Source organism: Colletotrichum navitas (assembly GCF_030913465.1).
Source record: "Colletotrichum navitas strain CBS 125086 chromosome Unknown LY79scaffold_95, whole genome shotgun sequence".
Lineage (NCBI taxonomy): Eukaryota > Fungi > Ascomycota > Sordariomycetes > Glomerellales > Glomerellaceae > Colletotrichum > Colletotrichum navitas.
Window position 1 is genome coordinate 42,299 of NW_026850641.1, and position 25,442 is coordinate 67,740.

The 25,442-nt window shown below is 45.8% G+C and overlaps 9 protein-coding genes across 9 annotated transcripts; 7 read left to right on the plus strand and 2 right to left on the minus strand.

Moving 5' to 3' along the window:
- Positions 1 to 236: 236 nt before the first annotated feature.
- LY79DRAFT_641636 (RadH flavin-dependent halogenase) lies at positions 237 to 2,135 on the plus strand (the record flags this gene model as incomplete). Its single annotated transcript, XM_060562352.1, has 6 exons — positions 237 to 361; positions 429 to 525; positions 597 to 636; positions 703 to 1,131; positions 1,188 to 1,730; positions 1,812 to 2,135. 6 exons carry the CDS (start codon positions 237 to 239, stop codon positions 2,120 to 2,122), a joined length of 1,545 nt encoding a protein of 514 aa, XP_060408921.1. The 3' UTR covers positions 2,123 to 2,135.
- A 1,260-nt stretch (positions 2,136 to 3,395) lies between these two features.
- On the plus strand, positions 3,396 to 4,182 carry LY79DRAFT_414893 (uncharacterized protein). The gene has a single exon (XM_060553119.1). It carries the CDS (start codon positions 3,425 to 3,427, stop codon positions 3,932 to 3,934), a length of 510 nt encoding a protein of 169 aa, XP_060408922.1. The 5' UTR covers positions 3,396 to 3,424; the 3' UTR covers positions 3,935 to 4,182.
- A 61-nt stretch (positions 4,183 to 4,243) lies between these two features.
- LY79DRAFT_641641 (IBR finger domain-containing protein) lies at positions 4,244 to 5,684 on the minus strand (the record flags this gene model as incomplete). Its single annotated transcript, XM_060562353.1, has 2 exons — positions 4,244 to 4,626; positions 4,685 to 5,684. 2 exons carry the CDS (start codon positions 5,682 to 5,684, stop codon positions 4,289 to 4,291), a joined length of 1,338 nt encoding a protein of 445 aa, XP_060408923.1. The 3' UTR covers positions 4,244 to 4,288.
- A 2,395-nt stretch (positions 5,685 to 8,079) lies between these two features.
- Positions 8,080 to 8,779, plus strand: LY79DRAFT_697864 (uncharacterized protein). Its single transcript, XM_060564860.1, has 2 exons — positions 8,080 to 8,472; positions 8,540 to 8,779. The coding sequence occupies exon 1, from the start codon at positions 8,122 to 8,124 to the stop codon at positions 8,347 to 8,349; it is 228 nt and encodes a 75-aa protein (XP_060408924.1). The 5' UTR covers positions 8,080 to 8,121; the 3' UTR covers positions 8,350 to 8,472; positions 8,540 to 8,779.
- On the plus strand, positions 8,377 to 8,779 carry LY79DRAFT_697866 (uncharacterized protein; the record flags this gene model as incomplete). Its single annotated transcript, XM_060564861.1, has 2 exons — positions 8,377 to 8,472; positions 8,540 to 8,779. Coding segments are annotated over 2 exons (255 nt in total), but the record flags the coding sequence as incomplete, so codon positions are not given.
- A 54-nt stretch (positions 8,780 to 8,833) lies between these two features.
- On the plus strand, positions 8,834 to 9,074 carry LY79DRAFT_568909 (uncharacterized protein). The gene has a single exon (XM_060559008.1). It carries the CDS (start codon positions 8,841 to 8,843, stop codon positions 9,042 to 9,044), a length of 204 nt encoding a protein of 67 aa, XP_060408926.1. The 5' UTR covers positions 8,834 to 8,840; the 3' UTR covers positions 9,045 to 9,074.
- A 7,798-nt stretch (positions 9,075 to 16,872) lies between these two features.
- LY79DRAFT_568913 (uncharacterized protein) lies at positions 16,873 to 17,670 on the plus strand. The gene has a single exon (XM_060559009.1). The coding sequence runs from the start codon at positions 17,087 to 17,089 to the stop codon at positions 17,570 to 17,572; it is 486 nt and encodes a 161-aa protein (XP_060408927.1). The 5' UTR covers positions 16,873 to 17,086; the 3' UTR covers positions 17,573 to 17,670.
- A 365-nt stretch (positions 17,671 to 18,035) lies between these two features.
- On the minus strand, positions 18,036 to 19,507 carry LY79DRAFT_697870 (uncharacterized protein; the record flags this gene model as incomplete). Its single annotated transcript, XM_060564862.1, has 3 exons — positions 18,874 to 19,507; positions 18,488 to 18,707; positions 18,036 to 18,341 (listed from the first exon to the last, which is right to left on the minus strand). The coding sequence occupies exons 1-3, from the start codon at positions 19,128 to 19,130 to the stop codon at positions 18,036 to 18,038; spliced, it is 783 nt and encodes a 260-aa protein (XP_060408928.1). The 5' UTR covers positions 19,131 to 19,507.
- An 801-nt stretch (positions 19,508 to 20,308) lies between these two features.
- Positions 20,309 to 21,620, plus strand: LY79DRAFT_673736 (uncharacterized protein; the record flags this gene model as incomplete). Its single annotated transcript, XM_060564215.1, has 3 exons — positions 20,309 to 20,792; positions 21,097 to 21,397; positions 21,464 to 21,620. 3 exons carry the CDS (start codon positions 20,309 to 20,311, stop codon positions 21,618 to 21,620), a joined length of 942 nt encoding a protein of 313 aa, XP_060408929.1.
- Positions 21,621 to 25,442: the final 3,822 nt, after the last annotated feature.

The following is a 25,442-nucleotide window of genomic DNA, read 5'->3' on the forward strand; positions in this document are numbered from 1 at the left end:
AACCTGCTTACTCGGTCGTTCGTTATCTATCTTTGTATAATCTTCAGTAATCAGATCATTTCGAGTGGGCCATCTAAAACTTTGACATCCCTCTGACTCAATTATATGCTTTCTCATTTCATATAATTGCTTTGCTGAAGCCAATTTATAATTTCCGACTCAGGATTGACTACTTTTTAGTTATCCTACACTGTATTGCATATTCCATTCTTATAACACTTGTCATCTCGAACACAATGACGGTTCCCGAGTCTTGCACTGTCCTGGTTGCTGGAGGCGGACCTGGTGGCTCCTATGCCGCTGCAGCCCTGGCGAGGGAGGGCGTTGATGTTGTTCTGCTTGAGGCGGACAGACACCCCCGGTATGTCACATCTTTTCCCGCTCATGCTGAGATGAAGATCGCTATCATGCTAACTAGAGGCTGAAAGCTACCATATTGGCGAAAGCATGCTTCCTTCCATTAGGCCGTTGCTGCGGCTGATAGATTTGGATGAAACCTTTGATAAACACGGGTTTCAAAAAAAGGTGAGACCATGGATCGAGATGACGAGCGAAACACACGTACAAAGACGATTGTTTCCTAATCAAAGTAACAGCTCGGAGCAGCTTTCAAGCTCACCGCCAAGCGCGAAGGATGTAAGCCAGAGAAATACGACTCGACGAAGCTTTACAAGCAGCTTGATACTGATAACGTTTTTGCAGATACTGATTTTGTAGCTGATCATGGCCCCAAAGGCCATTCCTGGAATGTTATCAGATCCGAAATGGATGAGCTCATGTTCAATCACGCAGAAAAATGCGGTGCAAAAGCTGTTCATGGCATCAAGGTTGATTCTTTGGATTTCGAGGTCACCGGGGCATCAGAGTTTCCGGAAGGCGAAAAGGTGGCAAACCCGGGCCGTCCCGTTTCTGCAAAGTGGTCGGCCAAAGATGGGACCTCTGGAGTTATCAAGTTCAAATACCTAGTAGACGCTACCGGTCGCGCTGGTCTGGTTTCGACAAAGTACCTCAAGAACCGCAAATTCAACGCCGGCTTGAAGAACCTGGCAATCTGGGGTTACTACAAGGGTTGGAAGCCTTGGGCTGAGGGCACTCCGAGAGAGAACCAGCCTCTATTTGAGGGCATGCAAGGTGTGTTTGCTCCCCGTCATGTGTGACCAAACCCTGTGCTGACAGGCGTTTAACAGACGGCTCCGGCTGGGTGTGGACTATTCCTCTGCACAATGGTACCATTTCGGTAGGCGCCGTCACGCGTAAGGATCTCTTTGAGGAGAAAAAGAAGAGCCTTGGCGAGGGCGTCACTAGCGCGCAGATCATGGAGCAGTGCATCCAGCTCTGCCCCACGGTGCAGGGTATTCTAAGCTCCGCCGAGCTCGTCACCGATATCAAACAAGCCACTGATTACTCGTACTCGGCTTCTGCTTACGCCGGACCCAACTTCCGCCTTGTAGGCGATGCCGGGTGCTTCATTGACCCTTTCTTTTCATCTGGCACCCACCTGGCGATGACGGGAGCGCTTTCGGCGGCCGTGTCCATCATGGCGTCGCTCAAAGGTGATTGTAGCGAGTACGATGCTGCTAAGTTCCACGCGAAGAAGGTGAATGAGGGTTATAGTCTCTTCTTGCTCGTAGTCCTGGCTGCTCTGAAGCAGATTCGGATGCAAGAGAAGCCGGTCTTGAGCGACATTGATGAGGATGGGTTTGATCAAGCCTTCCAGTTCCTCAAGCCCAGTATGTTCCAGGATCGCCTTTTGTTTTATTCCTAAGCCATGTGTGTAGAGGTGTGTGCGCCGGGCTAACAGTCAATTATAGTCATTCAAGGTTCCGGCTCCTCCCATATCACCAAGCCCTTCAGTCACGCAGACATCACTCGGACCATAGACTTTGCTGTGCAGGCACTTGATGCGTTCCCTACTCCCGAAAATCTAGAAGCTTCCCAATCCAACGGCAATGCCAAGCCTGAGCCAGAACTCGTGACGACTCCTGACCAGGGTGTCTTGACTGGATTCAAGATTCTCGAGCAGGCGGCACCGAACGCTGATATGAGCAGGTTTGGGGGCACGGCTATCGATGGTCTGCTGCCCCGCCTGGAGCATGGTAGACTGGGCCTTATTAAGGTTTAAATAATTAGATTATAAGCGTGTAGTAGAATAGATTCTATACCGGCATTCAGCCGTATAAAATGTGATAAGCGAGCCGCTACAAGTTGCGGGCTGCAAGTTTTAGTTCGGCTTCGCAGGCTGCTACAATGACACACATAACCCAGTTCAGTAGTTCAAGGAGGTTTAGCCGCTTATATCAGAGATGTCAGTGACTACATAGAGGTCGTCCGAGCGGGGATAATATAAGTCTCACCACATGTGGCTGCTAGGAAGCTGTTACAACTAGTAGGCACTATAATCAGCTTTTCGTTGGTTGTTTAATGTACGGGCTCGCTACTGCCTATCACTCTCCCTTGATCACCATTATACTGTTTCCCTCTCAATATCCTCAGTCAACCAAGCCTTCCTTCACGCACCAGCCCTTGCAATGCCTCTGTTGTCATGCAATTTTAAGACCTGTACAAACCTGGCTGTAAAGCGAGTCAGGGGGACTGTTTATACTGCAACAGACATCTCTGTTGCACGCATCTTTCAGAACCGTTCTACAAATGCCTAAATAACCTACTCTTCCAAGAATGCACCTCTGCAATCTTTGCACATATTAATCGTCCTGGGTCCCTGCCTTCTTCTCTTACCGGCCCAGAAGTATTGCTTTCAGTTGTCAGTATCCGTATTTGACATGGAGTCTCCGCCAAACACAAGGGTTTATGGCAAATAAATGGTGGCGGCAATCTAGATGTGGTTGGTTGTGGCGGTTGTGGCGGTTGTGGCGGTGGCGGGTTACAGTCGCAATACGGAACAAAAGTCACAGTCGCAAGAACTGCACTCGGTTGACGGGGCACTGGGGCTGGGAACCAGAGTAGGAGGTGATATGGGTGTTTGCTTGTTTGTTTCTGCATGGTTTGTTGGTTGGTACACTACTATGTAGTACATGTTTGCTGTCTTTGAAATTGCTGATTGCTGAGGGTGTGGCTGGTAATTGATAAACCGGACTTGACAAGTCACAAATAACCAACCTGTTAATATAAGTGGCCTGTTAGTCCGGCCCAAGCTAACCAAAATACCTAGCTAGAATTGAAACCAACAATTGCCTGCTTTGGTGACTTGCTGCAGCTGAAAGTTGGACGCGTCGACTGCTTAATGTCTGTCCCGTGTCCAGCATGTAGGATGATTGGCCACCGCCGACATCCCAGCTGGAAACCAACAAACTCATTCCCATCTTGTTATTGTCTCGGCCCCTTTTTGGCGTTCAGCAGGCTGGCTCATGTTCTCCAGTATAATTATTCATCGGGGGACGGCAGCTCTTGAACCACCGTTCAGGCTATGTCGCTCGAATCAATCCCCTCTTCTTCAGCCTTTCAAAAGGCGATGGATAACAGTCCCGAATCCGTCTTTGCAGCCTCGAAGCGCCTCTCCGAACCCGTTCCTCTCGACAAAATGCCCGAATGCCCCGTCTGCGCTCTCAAAGCGCGCATGTCCCACCCCGACCGCAACCCGGCATGCGGCCATCAAGACTACCCCACCGACCGCCTCATCAACCTGATCCTCAAGTACATTCCCCCGGGGCCGCGCCCGGTGTGGAACAAGGCCGAGGAACTCGCCATTTGCCGCGTTGTCTCGGCCTGGTGCGGCAGGTCTGACAGCCGGCGGTTTACGACATTGAGGCTCTGCGGCCAATGCCACGGGAATCACATTGGCCATCCTTTCCGCGACGGCTGGCTGCTCAACTCGGCGCTGCCAAGCGTGGAAGCCCCCAGATTTGTTGTTCGTTTTTATTTTGACCGAAGGGCAGGGAGCGTTTGGCAGACTCGTCTTGTGAAGTGGAAGAAGTAAATGGGTTGACGTGGTGGTGTATCTTGTATTATTCACTATTATGCTGACCCTGCTGTACACCTTCGGCACTGCTGGCAACTAGGAGCCCGCGCTTTTGCCCGGGCCTCCCGGGCCTGTTGGCAGCAACACAATGAGGGCATCCCCCTGCGGTAACCCTTATCACACGGCACTGCTGAACTGACAGTGTACTGATGTGTGAGAGTTCGACTTCGGTATACACACATGTTGAATTAAAGTCAATAGACAAGATAAATTGCAGGCTTCAGAAGCCAAGGCAAAGAAGAGTGATATACGCCTGCAAAGAGACCCGTTCTGCAAAAGACACTTTCAGAGCTGATAGAAATTCCAAGTGGCTCAGAGTCGGTTGAACCGACATCGTCGGCAAGCACGGATGCGGCATTGAGCGCATTCGTAGATATAAACAGACAACCTATCGTGGCACTCTTCACATCGATAAGAGCCGCTGCGGCTTCTCCATGTACCGTGCAAACACTGATGGTTGGTAACCAGATTCTGTGCCTCTCTCTCAACCCTTCGAGCTCGATCCTCATGATCCAGAAGAAAGGCATTTGCGTCCCGGTTCACAATAACATTGGCACGGGCGTAGAGTCGTTCCTCGTTCCATTGATCGCAGGAGCACGTCTTCCATTGAAGGCCGCACACGTAGCAGAATTGCGTACCGCAGCGACAGGCTAGGTGGTATTGTTAGTTTAGTTTGTGTAGAAGGCTCTGCTGAGTGACGGGACTTACTCATATGGTTACACCCATGATCTAGCTCTACAATTGCTCGGCAAGAAAAGCATCTTTGCCAACCGTTTGCAGCGGCAACCTCCAGCAGATTTTGAGTCAAGGTATCTTGAACACAATCTTGATCCTTATGCTCAGCGCCCTTGCACATGGTGCAGGTACGCTGCCCGCATCCCTTGCATGATGCGACATCGGCTTTGATAAACTCTTTAGGTATAAATCTTGAACATGTCGGTATATGGCAATATGTCCGGTTAGGCGTCGAGAACTCGACCTCTTTGGCACGAAAATCCGTGGCTAATGTCGAGGGAAGAAACCGCCAGTAATCATTGATGGGTATAGACTTTCCGCAGCATTTTGGGGGGAAGAGTGACTCGTCCGTGAGCGATGTCGCGAAAAGCTCCCGCAGGCAGGTTTGACAGTATTGATGCCCGCATGGACAACGTGCCATATCGGCACAGATGAAAATGTCGAGGCAACTGATACATTGCCTTTTGATCAGCTTGTCCATCTTGATCTTTTCCGTCGCCTGAATCCTGGATGATGCCCATGTCGATGACTCGGCCTGGTCTGAAATATCCTCATATCCGTCTGCAGACACATAGATAGATTCGAGTCTGTTCAACAACTCCTCATCGATATCTGTAGGGGCATTTCCCTGAGCCGCATCCGGAGGATGATACCCATCGACCTGCTCCCCGCGGCTCAACCGAACGGCTACTTCTCTGTCCCGTGCGGCCTGTTTCTCCTGACCCCCTAAAATTGAAATAAGACGCCCATCAAGCCTGTTCGCCTTTGTAATGCTTTTGCACATGCATCTGTCCGAGGCGATGCGGACAAGAGACCTTAAGTCTGACTCGTACGTATCAACGGCAAGAGCTGCGTCGGTAATCTCATCTTGGCGATGTTTTCCTTTGCTTTTCTGCTTAATATTTTCCAGGTCCTCAATTTGTAGTTGGAGAATAAGACTGAGTGTTTCGTCGTCAACATCGTAGCATAGCATTGTCAAAGACTTGAGATAGTGTAAATTGATGAAAATAATTCTAGTTGTAGTACTGGTCCATCGCTTTATAGACTTGATTGGGTGTACATTTGGGGGAGGGCTGACACTGCTAAAGACACCCAATAGCTGTAGTGGAAAGGCAGACTCCACAGCAATAGTAGACTTTGACTTTCTTATCGAAGGGTTTATCCAAAACTGCACAGCCAAATTATGGCCTCCTGCATAATACCCTTTCTAAGACCGGCGGGGGCCTATGAAACATCCTAGTTCCTGGCAAAGTATGCTGACACAAAATATCTGACGATTTACTTTGCGACAAGATCTGTACTGATCAACTGATATAGGTGTTTTGATCTGGACCTATTGAATATCCAAGGAGATGCGTCGACAGAGACGCCGTGGCGGATCGCTTTGCGGAGAGCAGTTGTGTCCCGCGCCGTCGCCCAGAGGACGGACGGGCCCGTTGGCACGTCTCACTGGCAAAGGGTGCTCTTTAGGTGGGTGCGAAGGTTGCGAGGGCATCTTACGAGGTTGTAGAAAGCACTGGTTCGTAAAGGTTGCTCAAACTGCTCAACAATGAAGCACTAAGGCAACTCCTGGCCCTTCCGTGAGATTGAGCGAACTAGAGTGTTGGAAAGAGCGCGTCGGAGATAGTTTATGACGAAGGCTCGTCAAAAGAAATAGACAATAGGGTGTGAATAGGCAATACTCATTACGGCAAGGAGGAAATGACGTAGAGATGGCAGCGATAGGAGAGGAGGCAGAGATTGCAACAGTCGATGGGGATACAGGTAAGCGACGTGTGTTGTGACGTAGTTGCAGGCGAGTGATAGACTCGAAAGCGTACTTGGACCGACTAATTATCAAAAGCACCATCCAACCAGCCAGCTAGCCAGCAGAACAGCACCAAGCAGTAGGATAAGGCAGTATCTATTCTTACATTGTGAACTCCTCATCAATCTGCTAATCTAAGGCATCAGTAACATTTATTCAACCAGATAGGCAAGGATGCCCCAGATACCCATACTATCCGTCACCTTATTCGAAAGGTGCAAAAGGGGTATGATGAGCAGGTATCTAGACTGGCCCTTCTAGAAAGGCGATTCAACGCGTTACATGCCCATTTAGAAGACCAGCGGTCACGCAAGAGGAAAAAGGTCCCCCTATCGCCTAACATCACCTTTGCCACTATAGAGCATATCTAGCGAGCGCAAAATCTGGATGCCAGCCAAATGGACAGTCTGGATGAATCCAAAGCATCTGAATTATCCAGCGAGGTCGAAAGTTGCATATAGTTGGACGGCAAGCCCGAGGAAATAAGTGGTGATAGTTGTGGTGATGGTAATGATAATGGTTCATATGTGGGGCCAGTTCGTATTCAGGGTGAGGTACAATAATTTGACAGCATCCTGCGTCGAAATTCATGAGCTCCCTGTGTCATTTGTTGCAGAACTGCCCAAAAGCCTTTCTAAAGTAAAACCTTATATAGCCTTACTAATAGTTAGATCAGATACAAATAACTAAGGCATGTTTTACCTTAAGTAAGACCCTATTAGGACTTTAAAGTAAGGGAAGTATACACTATATAAGTTTATTTAGTGTACTACCCTTAAAGCCTAATTATACCTTACCTAGTAGTAACTACTTCTTTTAGTTCTAAACAGTCCCTCTTATAGTTTATAATATAACCTAGTGTATCTTGCATACTTATATAAACTCTAAACTAATTAATAAAGATATATTACTTACATTAGACCTAGCTAAACTAAGATATACAATTATTTAGTTATATGCCTCGGCCTAGTTTTTTACTAATAGGTTTCCATTATCTAGTCTATACTATATACATAATATATAATAATATTATAGCTCAATAGTAATAGTGTTTAAAGTATTTATAATAAAGCCTCTTTTAGTACCTAAAGCTACTTAATAATATATTAAAATTATCTATAAAACTCTCTACCTATCTATAGTACTAGGCTAATATTGTAGTAATATAGGTTATATATTTATTATAAATTTAGAGCTATAGATAAAGGAAGAATAAGAAACTCTAAAGTGCTATATCCTACTTAATACTAAATAGTGCTATAATTGTCTAGGGTAATTCTTGTAAGTTTATAACTTGCTTCAAAACTAATCACAAACCTAATTGCAAGCAGGGAGGTAGTATCAATAGGGTCATTACCAGCTAAGTGCTTCCATTAGACGTCCGATTAGCTTGCTCTCGCCACTCAGTCGCTCCAGCAGGACGCCAACAGGACGTTTCATGACGGGAAATCGCAACGATGAGAAATCTGTTATTGATTGCATGTGAATATTCAAAGTAAAGATATCTCTAGCTTGTTGATCAGGTCTACAGCCCAGCAATTTAATTCTTTCATACGCATAAAGCACTGGGCACCGTAGCCTTGTCAAGGGAGGCGTGGTTCAGATGATTGACTCCGCCATCTTCATTGAAACGGAAAACAACGCGCCGCCGGGATCTGCATTGGAGCAGCACATCCAAGGTCTTCGGAAAAGGTCCCGCACAGGAGCCGTCAACGCAACCGACTACGACTTCCTGTTGGACAACCCGATCACCCTGAGCATCGAGTCTAATAGAAGCGAAGGCTTTGAGGCGGCGACGTTGCAGATTGGAACCTGGCACGCGGCGCATTGAACGTTCCTCGACCGCGTTGTGCACGACTCGTCGGACCTCGACGCCCTCGGCTATCTGCCGGGGTTGATCGTCCAGGGAGCGGAATGGTACTTTGTGGCGTCCACGCGGCAAGACGATAAGACGGTAAGTGTAACGCTCTGCTCTCCTTGACCAGCTGCTGGGATGCTAATGCAAAAGGTAATGTCGATAGATCCTGTGGACGAGACAGTCAATCGGGTCCACGCAGTATCTTCTTGGAACTTATCGCGTTGTTCGTGCCCTGCAGTGCCTCGCTTGGTGGTCCGCTGAAGTTTATTGGCCGTGGTTTTGCGACCACGTGCTCGTGATGCCTTCGGTTGACGACGGTTGAAGAATGGGTGGGCATCTGCGCGAGTCGGAGAGCTTGTTCATGCATTCTGGCTGCGCTTTTCAAAACCTAGATCTCTCGGGCCGAAACCACGCCCATGGCCCAATGCAACGCCTGTTGTAGGGCAGCCTCTGCAGGCGAAGTCATGCTTGCTGATGGCGTCGTCTGGGTCTCTTTTTTCCAACACCTAGCATGGCTTCTTTGGCGGCATTGGATTCCGGTTTGCCCGCCTGGCTCACAATCAACATCGAGAGTTTCCCTCGCAGCAAGGCTGGCTGGCTGCCCATTGGCTGATGCTGTAGCTTTTGGGTATCTTCTCTCGTGCTGCGGTCTAATACGTGGCGCTTGAATCTGGGACAGCAAGCCCCACAACCTCGCGAGACACATTGTGAGGATAGGGCGCTAGCAACACGAGGGCGATACATTATATATTGTAAAGACTTGATTCCCCTCTTCAGTTAGTTGACGCAGAGGGTCGGAACAGGCCGCGGCGGAGCACCAGAAGGATCTGCATTATTCAGGTGCTTATAGAGCCATAGAGGAAGGTAATGGCGGTGAACGGCTGACGGCAGTCTCTGTATGATTCGGCCATGACAACATGACGGGTTGGTAGTTTTCAGGCGGGCCCTCGAAGCAATAGCCAGCGGCAGAGAAGCTTATGTCATTAGTTCACCGTGTAGCTTGACACAAATGCATGCGTGACCAACTCATTTCCTGCATGCTTGCCAGGGTAGCAACTGGGCCAGCCACACAGTATCTACATTTTGTATGTCATGATAGCCAAATCAACGTTTTGAAGCTCATCGAGATTATTCTTGAAGGACAAGTGAATGCATCATGGTCTCCAAGTACGCCGAGCGCAACCTGCTGCTACAGATCATGCACTGTAACACGCAAAACCCGCCCCACTAGATCCCGCCGCAGACGGCAAGAACACCATATCCCAGCTTCCCACAATTGAATCTTCTATAAGGACTACTTCATTTCTTAACTTGCTAGTCCTCTCACTTCACCTCTCACTTCACCTCTCACTTCACCTCTCACTTCACCTCTCACTTCACCTCTCACTTCTCTCCTTATCTTTCATCCCATTCTACATCCATCAACAATTCCATCTTCCATCTTCAAGTAAAGAAGCACACCCTTATAGGAAGAGCATCTTGCTTGGGAAATCAATGACAAGGTTAGCAGGTATAGATCTAACACCCCAGATATCTTCAAGAAGACAATGTCGGGAGAGGAGCCACTCGATAGCAAGAAAGTGTCTGCCAGGTTCGGCAAGTCCATGTACGTCGAGCCGCTTATGTACATGTCGGTCAAGAACCTCAATATGGTGAAGGAAATGATGTCGTCTGTGACAAACGTCATCTTGGAAAGCGGCTTGTCCGTCTATTTCTCTGCTCCATCAAACCCCTGAGCGTCATCGGCCTTGACTTTCCTTCGTTGAGCATGGCCGTGGTGATGAATGACCGAGACCATGATCGACTCCGGCTTTCTCCAGTCTCTCAGACCAGACCAGGGGACGAGTCACTCGTCGGCTCAAGCAGAAATACAATCGTTAAACCAAACGCCAAAGCAAATTCCAGTACCCCACGTCATCACTTAGTAGGCCTTTATGTTGACACGCCCGGCTACCTGGCGCCAGACAACGGGCAGACGTCAAACGGCACTTCCTCTCTCTCCCCCTCCCAGCCTCCCAGATCTCGACTTCAGCCCCCGAGTTCGTTTTCTATAGACCCTTGTGCCATCGCGTCGACGGGTAGCTTCTTCTCGACTTAGGGGCTCCATGCGCGGTTGATCTGTTTCAGGAATGCTTTCTCTCTGTACAGCCATTCGAATGTCAAATAGCGGGACTGGACTCGATCTCTTGTGGGGGTAGCAAGAGGGGTAGTACTGCAGCAGGCCAATCACCAGCGTCGGTGCTTTATTCAGCATCCGTGATAGTGTCAGCATCACTCGTCATGTTCAATCGCCAGCCTTGTCAGCATCACCGTTCGTCGAGATGCCCAAATCAGCGCAAAGATACCACGGCCAAAAACAGTCTCTAGAGGGTTCGGCAAGAAGCTGGACGGTGTAAAATATTCAGTAGATGCCGAGGACATTCCTGGTTGTTCCCATAGGAACCTCACGCTAGAGAATCTAGACAGTGTCAGCATACGCGCGGGGAAGGGGGGACGACAAAAGCTTCGCGACGAGCTGTGGTCACGAACAAGACCATCTGAAATCTCAGCAACTGGGTGGGTGCGCGATAGTGACATGTTTGGAGGACGCGCTAAGTGACGATGTTATTGCGTGGTTGCAGTCAGTCAGTCGTGCGTAGGTTAGTTAGGGACGCCACAAGACACAAGCTACTTTGGTTAGGCACATTTTCTGTGGCACACTTTCTAAGTGTGACACGTGCTTGTTTATCTGCTTAAGCAATATGCTGCGGCTGGCCCAGGTATGTGCCCAGTACCTAACGCAGGAAGCTCAGCCTCACATGCGAGCCAGCTTCTCCAGCCCACACAATCACTTCAGTCACTAGGTACTACATCGCCTCAGCCCTTTCTTTTCTCCAGTCATATTGCTACCTCAGCTTTTCTTCTTGACCAGACCTTGTCTCCGTCTTTTCTGTCCTGTTGCCGAGGTAATAATCTTTTCTTTCTTTTCTTTCTCTCCTGGCTGCAGCCGAGTTTTACACTAGCTTTAAGGAGCATAGGCTGGTTGGAACGGCAATAGCTGGGAAGACTTTCAAATTTGGGGACATTCTGGTTGAGGGAACCGATGAGAAGAGCGCTCTCGCCGTTCGTGCGCTTAACAGGGAGCTTGACAGGGGCGACGTTGAAACCGCAGGTAGTCCAGTTTGACTTGGGGCCTGATCAGCAAAACCGATAACAGTCCGATATCAGCTGTACTCCAATAAGAAAATACATAGGGTTAGGGTTAAGGAGAGTTTAATACAAGGCCAAAGGTTAATTTAATAGATGTACTACTTAAACCCCTATAACAGCAGTAGCTAGCTATAGTCTACTAGCACTACTATTACTAGCGCCTACCTACTATTACTAGTGCTTACCTACTAGTACTAGCGCCTACTTATCTACCTACTACTACTAGTGCCTACTTACTATTACCTACTGTTACTAAAGATATTAGTCTATTTATTATACTTAACCTAAGTCTAAAGCCTAGTAATAATTTATATAAGGAAAATAAAGGATTTAGTAGATCTACTAATAAAAAAGTTATATTTCTTAGTAGTATATAGCCTACTTTAATATTATTAGAGATCTGTAATATAGAACTAAAATTATAATATATACTCCTGTTTTTGGCCTAGTGTAGCACGATTTGAGTTTTTTGGTACTTGTGGCTGGTGCTTGGTCTGTGATATTGGTCCTTATTTAAAGTGTCAAATGATATTGGCGGAGCTGATCAGGCCCTTGGAGGTTCTGTTCCAGAACTCATTGTGGACCTGGTCGATGGTAGGGGGGATCAATCGGATATCCGGTTGCGCTGAATGAGGATAGTCATGAGGTCGTTGCACATGCGCATCTGATCCTCTATATAATGAACTGACAACAGCATTCTGCCAAAAAAAAACGTTTATACTAACAACATTCAAGCAGGTATAGAGGGGAAAACCCAGCAAAAGATGTCAACAAGAGATTACATAAGATAGATAATAAAAAATGTAAAAACATATGACACCAGGTATTCGCTGGTCGTCACCGACCCAACTACTAATCTAGCCCTCACTGGCTTATCTATGGGAGAGCGGACGGGATCCCGAGTTCTCCAGTGGGTATGGTCGTATGTGACATGGACAAGCAGAATAGTTGAATATGATGTGTATCGAACTGTATCTCGAGGGACAGGCTGAGGTAGGGGCTCGTTTTCGGGTCTCGGTCCGGTCCAAGTGTCGCCTAGACCCCGCCACCAAACAACGCTATAGGCAAATTGCTGCCTCAGCCATGTCGTTCTTGTGCTTGGCCAGGAGTGGTTTCATGCTGCGTCCCTCGACCAGGTGCAGCCTTTCAAGCTCTGTTTTCACCAGTCCTTCGTTGCCAACCCGGATCGGCCAATTTCTCTCCATTTCGACATCCCCCAAGCCGGCGGCTCCGTCACCATGAGGCAGTATGCCCATCCTCTCATCGTGCCTCGCCCTTCGCCGTACTTCTGCATCCATGTAGATCCCCGACGTTCTTAGCCTCATCCTTCCTGTATATTACCAAAGCACCTCAGTGGCCGAGTCGCTCTCTCAACTACTGACTCCTACCGACGACCAAGCTTAAGTCTATGGCATCGTCTGCGAGACATGCGTCCACACCGCAGCCGCCGCCCTGGAATTCTCCTGGGACCTCGTCCTTTCAGCGCGCGGCTTCTGCAACCAATCTCTGGTCGAGGTTATGCCTTCTCGTCTTGGACTTCTGGTTGCTATTGCACAACCTGCGCTACATGGCCTTGCGATTTAATATGGTACCCTGTACCACCATCCGGGACAACTCCGAGTCCTGGCACGCCGGACAAGGTCCTCTGTCTGTCCATGTGGCCGCGCTTGTCGACGTCTACCAGTTCCTGCTTGGCTCCACCGCCGCCGCCTACTCCTGGCTTTCCTCATGCATGGTTGGTCGAGAGCCCGTCGACCCCTCGCACGCCATCCTGTGGTATTTCGCCTAATAGCCCCGGTTTATCCGAGCGTCTCACGAGAACAAGACTCACGACGCTGTCTCGTACCTCTGCGACTGGACCGTGGCTTGCATCTTCCAACGGCATGAGCTCGTGAGGGACCCCCGAGGGATGTTGACGGCGAACCCTTGTGCCCAAACGACCAACACCAGGCGGACGACGTCGTGCTCCTGACTCTCCCCGCCGGAGATTGTCTGATCGCCTTGACGCGTCTTATTATGGAGCTTTGCGCCGCTGTCGACGATTTAGGCCGCCGCTTGTCACGTCATGTCCTCGGTTACGACAGTCTGCGCTCCTCAGTCACCATCCTCTGACGAGCCACGCACAGGCCCTGGTGCAGCTGGATCGCCTGGCTGCTAACAAAAGCGTTGCCGCCCTGGGGGACGCTTCGGATTCCGAGCGCATGTCGCGAAAAGGTGTTGATCTGCCGAAGGACAGTCCTCTGTCACTTTGCAACAGCCCTTGTCGCCGTCCAACCCGAGCCAACATGGGATTCTGTCTGGCGTCTCACTTATGAAAGCCCTGGCATCGGATGCCTGCCCAAGGGGAGGGGGGGGTGTATGCCGTGGGCCTTCTGCCCCGACGCGGCCACCACCGGGTGGTCGTGGACGTTGCCCAGGAGCGCGGTTGCCACGCAAACGTCTCGCTGCAGCTGCTCAACCATGTGCATCGTATGGTTCTCATTTCGCGCCCTGATATCGGCCGCGATGCCGAAAAGTTTGGCCCAATGTTCGTTCCACGTCAGCGCCCGGACCATGCTACTGACCAGTGGTAGACACGGATCGTAAGGGCTATGTCGTCGTAGGTAGTTGCTGCGGTTGTCAATGGCCTGGAGGTGGTTCACATCCCTCTGCTAGTCGCCGCCCTCGGGGAGGAAAGATGGGTGGCGTGGTCACGGCCCCCTGTCACTGTGCTAGGAAGGCTCCCTAGGGTTTCCGTCGTCATTGTCATCGTTATCGTCGTCCCGGAGCGGCCCGTCACCATGCGTGCCACCCCTCCAAGCCCGCTTAGTGCGGTAGATAATGACACCACAAGACACACGCCGATGACCCAGATAATGTGTTTGTAAAAAGCCAGGAAGGATTTCATCACATTAGACACAATTTCTATTACTATTCTACAAAAGGTATAAAGGCAGTGACTTACTGCTCCTCTTTGCTTAGTTAATTTGGCGACGCAGGATGGGGTTGGGGCTTGGGCAGGCCAGATCTGTTTAGGGGACATGTTTACTTACTGCTGTATATATGCTTCTTTAAGTGTTCTAAAGTGTATATATTACTATAGCTATCTTAGGTAGAGGAACAAGATAGTAGTAGATTATAAGACTAATGCTACTACTACTAGCCTTATTATTCTGCCTATCTCTAGGCTATAAGTTATTTTATATTAATCTCTTTTTGCTGTTTATAGTGTAATTAACTTTATTTTTCTCTGCCTACTGCCTCTATTAATAAGTAGTAAGACCTTTTTAAGATAAAAGGCACTTATACTATTAATAAAAATACTACTATTTAATTAATTTTCTATATATAATATCTATAGGATCTACTGCCTTATAGGGAGTAAGTTAGTAAATATATATACTATAGGACTAGTAGATATTATATAGTAGTAAGCGTAGGTTAAATATATAAGGAGGGGCTTATATAGAAGAAGGCATTAATATAGTTAAGAAAAAGACAGTAGTAAGAGAGGAAAAGGGTTATAAAGGATCTACTAGACTAGTACTACTCTATAAAGAAAACAAGTTTACTAATAGTTTAAGAGAAAAAAATAAAGTAATAAAGGTTCTAGTTTATAAAGCTATAGGTTAAGATATAATTATCTAGGGACTATCTAACTAATAGCTACTAAGAATAGAGGGGAAAAGGCTTACACCTATATGTTACCTAACAGCAGTAGTACTAGTTCTTAAGGAAATATATTTATATATTAGTAATAGTAGGTAGTTATTATTAGTAACTATTAAAGTATTATAGTAGACAAGACTAAAGATATATTTAATAAGTAAAAGGTAGTTAAGTAAAAAGGTAAAGAGGTAAAGAAATTAAGAGATAATAAAGTAACTTAAGGATTATCTTTAGCCTTTAGACTTTACTATATAGTAAAGTCTAATATAATAGGGCTAGTAGCTAAAGCTATAGTAGGAACATTATTATCTCTTGTTGCCTTTCTTTTCCCCTTTGTTAAGTGCTATAAAGGAGTATTAAGAATTAGGAGATATAACTATTTAAAGAGAGAATAGCCTTATGTAGAATACTAATAAGGGAGGGTTTAGTAATAGCTTTATCTATAGTCTTATATAGTTAAAGCCAGCTAATATTTAGAGATAAATTACTTTACTATAGTATTAAGATAAAGGTAGCCTAGCTATTAAAGGCTATTAGCTGTTTAATTAATCTAAGCTAGACCTAGGTAGTTAGGATTAAATTAAGTAGGTAATAGAAAGGTGTTGCGCATATTAATTAAAGTAAAAGTCAGGCTAGTGTTATAATATATATATAATAGTAATTAGTCTTAATAGATTAATGATAGTCTAGACGCTTTGTATGTTTTAGTGAGGTTGCCATGTCCCTGTGAAGTGACAGGCTAACCTAAGCTGTCCGTCAGGTGAGAGGCGTGTTGTTTTTCCTTTCATGCAAAGAAATTCACGTAATGTTGAAGGACAGACAAGCTTGTCCTCCTGTGCTTGGAAGTTACTGTTCGTAGTACCTAGGTAGGGTGGTGGTACCCAGGTAGGTTCCTCTCCAAAATACATCTTGAACACAGACACATGAGTGTGAGAATTTGCACAAGACACAACTTGAATCATAGATGTCGCCTTCCCAGCTTGTTCAAGCCCTCATGATCAAATTCTACTACAAGCGCCCACAAGATCAGGTAGCAGGTAGGTATGGCGCCAAGCTTGCTTCGGTATAAAGGAACTCGCATAGCGTCCGACTGGTGATGTCCATGGAAGACAGAGATCACACTCTCTGCAAGCCGTGGATGTGTCTAGCCACGTGCTGGAATCGGTGAACTCGACAAATCCTGTTGCTGTGTGCTCTCACTTTACATTGTCTCGACTTTGAAGATGCGGCGTGAGGCATTCTTCAAACGCCGTCCGTCCGAGCTTAAGCCGGTGGTTTTTGAACGAGATTCGATTAATTACGACATGGAACTTGGCTCTGAAGGTGCGGTAGCTTGGGCTTCCGCACCTGAAGCCGTAGTCAGGCAGCGCAAACGACCATGTCACCTCAACGACTTCTTGACCGTTGACATCAGAACTTCGCGACAGAGAGCTAAGTAGAGACGCCTCGACCAAGCTTTCCGCCATTTCGGTATCGATCTCCATTGTTGCGCATGGGTTCGGGGTTCAGGACAAGTGCACATCTGTTTTGCCGATGAAGTTATGGATGCAGACTGGTTGAGGAAGCCATCTCTGGTCCTGTATTCGCATGGAAACAAAATGTAAGCTTCAAATAAACCGAAGGTATCCGGACGAACAGGAAAACCAAGATCTACACCCACCTGATTGTTTCCGCCCTATTCCCGGATGTTGCTTGTAAGCAACCTATACATTTTGTAGCTGCTGTCGTCGGTTTCTCTGAAAACCGCAACAGCTGATCTCACCGATTCGAACGACAAGCCGGGGAACACATGGTCCTGCGATCCGGAATCTCCGCCGAAGAGGATCTTGATCGACTGCATCTATCTGCTCGATGATCCCTGGACTTTCTGGGCATGCGGCGACCCGCGTTGTCCAGACCTCACAGATGGATCTCCGTACCCTTCAGACCTGGTCGGCGGAATCGGATGAATCGACGTCTGCAGGGTAACGCACGCGGCCTAATGTCCCTCGACGATCGGATTCGTGCTGCTGAAGTAGATGAAGAAGGGCTGGAAGAGCTGTCAACGTCGCATCGCCTCGCTGGCGAGGAGAAGACTGTAAGCCGCGTTGGCCTTCGCGTGGGACACTCGCGCCGCCAGGAACGGGTAACTACCGCAGGGAATCATCACATTGTCCGGGAGCACGTCGAAGGCGTCCAGCGTCGTCATCATCTCGCCGGACGGGAAAACTCTGGCTTTGGGATACGGGCCGGAATCGTAGGACATGACCTTCCCGAGGTGGAAGTTCGATCTCGGGCACCAGCTCTACGGCCCGAGGTTAGCCATAGACACCTCTCTGTGGATGAAATTTGTGATAGGAATGTTGGGGGCGGTGGATAGGATGTTCTGCGTGATCTGCTGCCTGCTCCATTCGGGATCCATGACTCCCTCGGTGAGGGACATGAGGCCGGCGATTAGCATCCGGTCTTGAGACCAGGAGGTCGTCTGGTGTCGCAGGGCGTGCAGGAGATTCTGGAGCTACGACGTCTGACTTCGAGCGGAGTGCGACAGCTTCTGGTTGCTGGGTTGGAGGAGTTGGACAATGTTGGTAGCGACGAAGTGGTCAAGGCAAGACACCCTGCTCAGGGAGGCAGAATCTCCTTCCGGCGACTCTCCAAGACTAACGGAGTCATGCGCCAGTATATCTTCTTCTATGTCCTTTATGACGTTTATGCCACCCGGATCGTCTGGATTGCCGAATGCAACTTTAATGGCATGTCCCTGAGAAGCCTACAGCTCGGCCGCAGTCCAACCCCTCGTAAACCACGACGACAGGACTAGAGCCGCCGCTGGACTCCCATCATCACGCCAGGAAAACTTGACCAGACTCTTGTTGTGAACGAGGGTAATTTTGGCCCTTTTTTAATTCTGTAACATCGAGGCCAAGGCCAGGCCCCCTGGCTTTCCTGTCTGTGGGCATGCAGATGGAATCCCACCACACGCCATCACAGCCCAGGTCCAGCGCAATCTTGGCGAAGTTTTCATATAAGCATTTGTTTACCTGCCCGGCTGGTTTCGCGCCGACGCCGGTACCGTCGGACCAGACGTGCGAGATGGCCATGTATTGCGGCGATATCTCGCTGCAGAGCTCGAATTCCACGTCGAGTCTCTAGGCGGTATTCCGCCATTGGGGTGGTTGGAACCGTCCTCGCTTCGATTGAATATTTCGTTGAGCAGCTCAGGAGGAAACTTCATCTCGTCTTGGCAGTTCTTGCTTTGGCACTTCTGTCCCTGTCGTACTCGTGTTGACTTGACCTCTCCGAGCTCGCAAAGCTGGGGCGTACAGCCCTTGTGCCTTTTGTCCAAGTTGATGTTTGGCAATCTCAGTGCAATCTCAGCTAAAGGCACGATGTCGGGAACTCCACGTTCGTAGAGGAATGATATATTCCACAGGCGGCTGGGACATAGGCCGTGCGCCTGAAAATTCAAACTCTGTTCCAAAGCAACGGCATCGTAACCAGGCCTCAAAGCCTCCCTAAGAGCCGCAGCATCTTGGTCGTTTGTAGGCATCGGCGCGAGCCCCTTACCGCTATCCCCCTCCGTCAACCGCGCGGCCCAAAGCAGCATCTCCACGGCGCCCTTGGCATCTACGCACAGAGAGTCCTAGAGCTCCGGTTGGTCCCATGGCTGCTCGAACATACTTTGGCTCACGAGCTCCAGTTGGCTGCTCGGCAGCCAACAGCACACGATGGTCAATATGAAGTTGCGCAAGCCAGTCCACTCGCAAGGCGGCGCTGCTGCTTCGTGGGCGGCCCAGGATGCCCGACATGCCGCGCTCCCGCACCTGACTATTCCAGACCTGAAGGCCCTGCGTAATAGCTTTGTGAATATTTCCTCGCCGGCGCATGTAGGGTCCCGGGTAAACTGGGAGCTCTCGACCTGCGTCTGGCGAAGCCATTCGTTCTGCATCGTCCGGGGGATGAATGGCCACTATTCAAGCTGCTTATTTGTGTTATCGAGGCCTTGACCAACGGGATCGGGAAAGTCCTCATTAGAGGCCTGCCAGTTGTGTTTGCGAACGTGAGAGTTCTGGCATCCGTCCTCCACATCATTCGCGCGGTTTAGAGTCTGCTCCACCAGATGTTTTGGAGGACCGAGATCGGTACGGATGTCAACGAGGCGAGTCTCGCTCTGCGGCTCATGTTTCTGGCTGTATCTGCATGTCTCTCGAAACCCAAGCTGGAATTGTGATCCGAGTGGCAAACCGGATTGGCACATACTGAGCTGAGCCAGCCTTGGTGTTCAACCAATAAGCCTCCCAACGGCAGGATGCTCGCTGATCTCGTTGCGACTTCAGCAAAGAATCATGCATCAACCTAGGAAAGGCAGAATGTGATTATTAACAGAATTCCATGTTCGTGGCGCAATTGCTTCCAAGACAGAGTGCCCAGCTGGACTCAACTCTGATCACATCTCACAAAAGTCCCGCTTGCGCTATTAATCCACACTCTTCCCGCAGTGGCCAGGAAACTGGCCAGGGTGCGAATCGCCCTCTGACTGTTTCACGACAGCTTTGCATAGCCGACATGCCGGGTGAGCGAAACTGGGCAGCAATGGAGCCTTAGCGGTCCTTTCACAGGCCTTGGTGTGCCAAGTTGTCCGGGATCGGTGAGGGCCTGCTAGACTTGCATATCCCCCCTCAGCAGGCTCGAGAGGAGCAGAGGGGTACGTTGCATCAGGCCAGCCCTAAGTCTGTCGTCCCGGGTGCGTATCTGTATTTGAGAGCCCAAGGCAATATAGACATGGCGGCAAGTAATAAGTGTCCAAGACACTACGTCTAGGAGCCCTCTTGGCTCGGTAAGGCAGAGTGCATAGATAAGCTACACCTCAAAGTGGCGCATGAAGTTTAAAATCAAACGCCACAGTGGTGAGCATGATAGAGCTGAGGGGTTTTGGAAGTGTAGGATCTGAATTGTGGGAGCTCTCAGTGCTGACGCAGAAAAGGCACAATTGGGACCGAATCAAGTATTCCTTATGCCGCAATTGCTTTACAACAGCACTACAAGCTTTGGTAACGCATTCATCAAGCTTACCTATCGACGACTTTGATCTTGATCTGCGCATGCTAACTTCAAAATGCTCCTCTTGAGCTGGTCCGACCTAGAGATCGTCCTCGATCGGTACCCATGGGCACGAGAACTCGCCGGAATTATCCCCCTCTCCGCCCTCATCGACTTCGTCGACGTCCCCCGCCGATTACACACATACCAGCTCTCCGGTGCGACGCTCCTCTGGTGCTGGCCGGTAACCCCCTCAACAAGCCGTCTCCTCTTCTCGGAGAAGACCAAGGATGCGACGTGCTGCCTCGACCGCTTCGGCCGCAGCCAGGGCTTGACGTGCCTCGACGGGCGGTACGGCAACAAATACCTCATGGCGAATCCCGAGACCCTCCGCCTCTGCCTTTCGACGGCCCCGCGGACGGTTATCCACAACACCCACGACAATATGAAGCGCGACAACGTCTGCATCTATACCCTTGAAGTGATACAGGTCTTGCGGGCCGCGCTTTCGACGACCAGGAACATGCTTCTCAATATGTACACTATATACACGTCGGCAGGTAAGGTCCTCCTCGCGGGGCTGCTCGCGATCGGGGTCCTCTCGGAGAGCTAGCTTATGACGGCCTTCCTCCTCATCGTGCCGTTGACGGGCCTCGTCATCAGGGCTATCTTCGGCTCCAGCCCGCGGCAGCTGCGCATCTCGCCGCCGAGCGACTTCAGCTTGCTGAACTGGCCGCTACGGTCAGAGCACCACTCGCACATGCGCGAGGGCCACGGCGACAGCGGCCGGCTCGCGGACTTCGACGGGAAGCCCTGAACGGAGTGGTACTGGAAGCAGGCGCTCCGCGTGCTGGTGCTCGCTAGCGATTGGGGCGGCGGCAATCAAGGGGTGGGATGCGTACGGCATCGCGTTCTGGATCGTGCTGTGCATCGCGACTAACACGTACGTGTTTAACCCGGAGAACGGGGCCTCCGCGTGGATGTGCAAGCACGCGAGGCTGAGGCTGGACATGTTTGTGACGCAGGTCAGCTCGCGCCGGGCGCTGCTCAACGTCTTCATGGCGCTTAACCGGGACACGTTCGACGTCGCCGGGAAGGGGTTCGGTCCTGGTTCGCTGATGTGGATCGATCCCGTGCTCCACGCTGGGCCGAGCCGGAGCCGGTGGTAGGAGGCGTCCAGGCTGGCGATGCTCGAGAGCAGGAATAAAAGGAGAGATGAGTCGAATTCAAGCGAGGAGACGGTCGCGGCGGCGCAGACGGAGGACTGGAAGAGGATGTATGCCGACTACTGGGTGAGGGAGATACTGAAGGGAGTGGAAATAGCGGAGAAGATTATCGCCAAGGCGGGCCTCACGGGTCGTTTCGTCAAGCAGACCACAAGTGAGTGATAGTTTGGACTTTTTCCTCCCGGGGGTTTCTATTGACAGATTCCCGCGCGAATAGCGAAGTCAGTTGAGCGCGAGGAGTCTGTAATAGGGACGTCTGAAAGTGACGAAAGCTGAATCACTACAAAGCCATTTGCGGCTTCAATAACAGACGTTTAATTTCAGGGGCGAACATATCCTGAAGCCACAGTTAAGGTGGTACATGGAAGGAGGCCAGTGCAGGCACATTCAGGTCAGGTAATAAGTGTGTAGCTATGGCTGCTGCGGTACGGATCCCGGGTAGAGAATCTATGTCACACTACAGTGGTGGCTAGTAGAAGTTAATCTAAGACTCTCTGATTCCTTATTAGGCTTAAAGTGATCTTTATATGTATTATAACTACCTAACTATATTGTGAGGTCTGTGTGCAAGATGGTTTTATGACTAATAATAAGCTAGAATATAAGTTAAAGCACCCCTATTTAGAGCACCCCCTTATTTTAAATAAACCCTACTAGTATCTAGGCAGTTAACTTAAATTACTATAATATAATAATTACTATAGCTTAACTATATATAATTAATATTAAAAAAAGGTAAATTTAATCTCTTATAACCTTGCTGTTTTTATTACCTTAATAGTTATTCTTTTAGTCTATTACTTAGATTCCTAGATATACTCTACCTAGGTAAAGCGCTTATTAGGCCCTAATACTAGCTTTACCTTTATATATAGCTTATATACCTTAATAACCTTCTTAAGCTAATTAATTTATTACTTATATATAATAATAAGTATATCTTTTAGATTAAGGCCTTTACTTACTTTATAAAATAGTAGGTAGCCTTTTAGAGTATTAACTTTAGGCCTAAGGATATAAGTAAAAGTTACTTTTGTTAGATCTCTTAATTATTTAAGAGTAGCTAGTAGGCTTACTACTAATAAATCCTTTAACTTTAGTATTAATAAAGGTAGTTTTTTAACTTAAAGTTTTTTTAGTTAAAATAGTAGTTATTAACTTACTAGTACCTTAGATAAGTTAAATAAGTATATACTAGCCCTTTTTTACTTAGCTTAGATTATTATACTTATTATAGCTTAAGTATATATAATACTATAGTAGTAAATAAAGTTCTTTTTACTAAGAGATATATAGTCTATTAAAGTATATAGTATACTAATAGACTTATAATAGACTACCTTCTAAGAGCTAAAGACTAATATATCTAGAGGCTAGGTTATATAAGAGAAATAGGTAAAAAGAATTACTATATATATCTTTTTTTAAAAGTATTATTATATAAAATTATTAAAGTAGTAACTTTTATACTTATTTATAATTAAAAGCTACTTTATATTCTTGTTTAGTAGCTTTAGTTAAGTCTAAAGGTTAAAGATATTAACTAGCTAGTAAACTACTTTTATATAGTTAGTCTAGTTATTTTTAAATATATTAAAAGACTAAGTTTTATTTACTAAAAGATATTTAAGAAACTACTATTATTATATATATTTATCTTTAAATATAATAAGTAGTTAAAGTACTTACTTTATAGCTAATATTTACTTAGTAGTTATTATTTATATATATAAACTAGGCTACTATATATATATTAATTTCTTTTTTTTACTAGGCCTAATTACTAGGCTATTAACTTTTTACTCTTCTATTATCTTAGTTTTATTTATATTTTATATATATAAAGAAAAAATTACTTTAACTATTAAAGTAGTATATAGCTTAGAATATAACTAAAGTATCTCTTATATATAAGCTTTAACTTATAGACTATTAATTATATTACTTTTTAATATCTTTAACTAAGGCTTATAGTAATAAAAGTCCTTTATTTATTACTTACTAAAGGACTAATAGTTACTATTAGTAGCTATTATATAGGTAGTAAAAGACTATAGCTAGGCGTAGGTTAGGCTAAGCCTATAGCTAGCCTAGACTAAGGCCTATATAATAAAATACTCTTCTTAAATAGCTAATAGTTATAATAAGTGCTTATAAAACACTTTCTTAGGTATATATCCTTTTCTTTAGTAGTATAAGGTTATAATAGATATCCCCTAGGTATAAGAAGCTTATTATATACTTATCTTACTACTAATGTCCTAAAGAGCTTACTAAATATTATTTTTAGTGTATTTTAGTATAGTAAAAACACTAGTATTCTTAAATAATTAATATTTAATATTATAGTTAAAATAGTTAGTGTTATTATTTAGGTTAATAGTATATATAATAGTAAAGTTAAGTATTTAAAATAAGGGGTATTTTAAATAAGGGTACTTTAACTTAGAGAGAGAATAATAGTGCCTTATATAATAAGATAAACTATATTAACAAGAGTAATATAGTAAATAAACTATAATATACTTAGCTAGCCCTTAACTACTTTATAGACCTTTATAAGTGCTCTCTTTACTCTCTAGGTATATTATATTAAGTACACTAAGTAACTAGGATTCTAGGGACTTATTACTTAAAAATAAAGTAAGTAACTTAACTATAAAATATATAATATATTAGAATATTAATACTAATAATTATATAACAGCTAGTTAGTTAACTATAAATAGTTTATAATTTAAGGTTAAAGGGCATAGACTAGTTATTTAGCCCTTAGTTATATTAAGAGGGGATTATACCTTTTAGTTAGCTAGAATTACTTAAGTTATACTTAAGTAGTATATAACTACTTTATACAACAATAGTAAAGTAGACCTATTAAGTTACCTAATAAAAAGTTAATTTACCTCTATATTTTACTAAGTATATATATATATAAAGCCTATTTAACACTAATTAATAGTTATATAGTAATTATAGATTAGTAAAAGTAAAAAGTTAAGCTATATTATATAAAGAGTTAGTTTATATAGTGTCTAACTATAGAAGGGCTAAAGAACTACTCCTTGTTATAACCCCTTATACTAAGATAAGTTATAATTTATATAAAGATCTAGTTTATATAGTGCCTAACTATAGGAGGGCTAAAGAACTACTCTTTAGAATAACTACTTATACTATTTTTCCTTATGTATAATAGAAAAGAGAAGACTATAACCTTCTTATATATATATAAGAAGTAAGTAGTATACTACTATAAGTATATTACCTTTATTAACTAAATATTATATAATTTAAAATAACTACTAATATATTAATATAGAATACCTAGAGCTAAAAAGAGGAACCTACCTAAGAAGAATATATCTTTATATATAAAAATATATTAGAAGGTAGTAGTATTATAATTATAACCTAGAGATCTTAAACACTACCTTAATACTAAACTAAATATTAAGACCTTACTAATAATTTATCCTAGAAAAAGATTATAATATATTTAGTATATAAGATATACTAGATTATCTATATAAATCTAAACTAACACTAACTTAAAAGAATAATTATAATTAACTTTAAAGACTAAATAGCTAACTACTAGAAGTATATATATTATATATACTTTAAGGAGTTTATTAGGTAAATTATAAAAAAAGGTATCTTTATTAATACTAAGATAAAGCCTAAAAATAAACAAGTAGTTAACCTTATATAATAACTCTAAGAGTAATATTAAAAAAAGTCTAATAGTTATATAATAAATATACTAATAACTACTGTTAGAGATCCTTAAGCTACTATATAATAGGACCTAGCTAAGACACTAATAAAGTTAATTAAACTCTAGGATACACTAGTAGCTTAAGGGACTAGAAAGCCTATTATATAAACAACCTTATATAAAGTATAACTTACCTAGGAGGTAAAAAGTTTCCTAAATCTTAAAGCTAAACTATACCTATACTCTAAAAGGATATCTATAAC

Excerpts from the sequence above, each read along its gene's own strand:
- LY79DRAFT_568913 (XM_060559009.1), top strand. The coding sequence starts at position 17,087 with ATGCGGCGACCCGCGTTGTCCAGACCTCACAGATGGATCTCCGTACCC.
- LY79DRAFT_568909 (XM_060559008.1), top strand. The coding sequence starts at position 8,841 with ATGCTTGCTGATGGCGTCGTCTGGGTCTCTTTTTTCCAACACCTAGCA.
- LY79DRAFT_414893 (XM_060553119.1), top strand. The coding sequence starts at position 3,425 with ATGTCGCTCGAATCAATCCCCTCTTCTTCAGCCTTTCAAAAGGCGATG.
- LY79DRAFT_697864 (XM_060564860.1), top strand. The coding sequence starts at position 8,122 with ATGATTGACTCCGCCATCTTCATTGAAACGGAAAACAACGCGCCGCCG.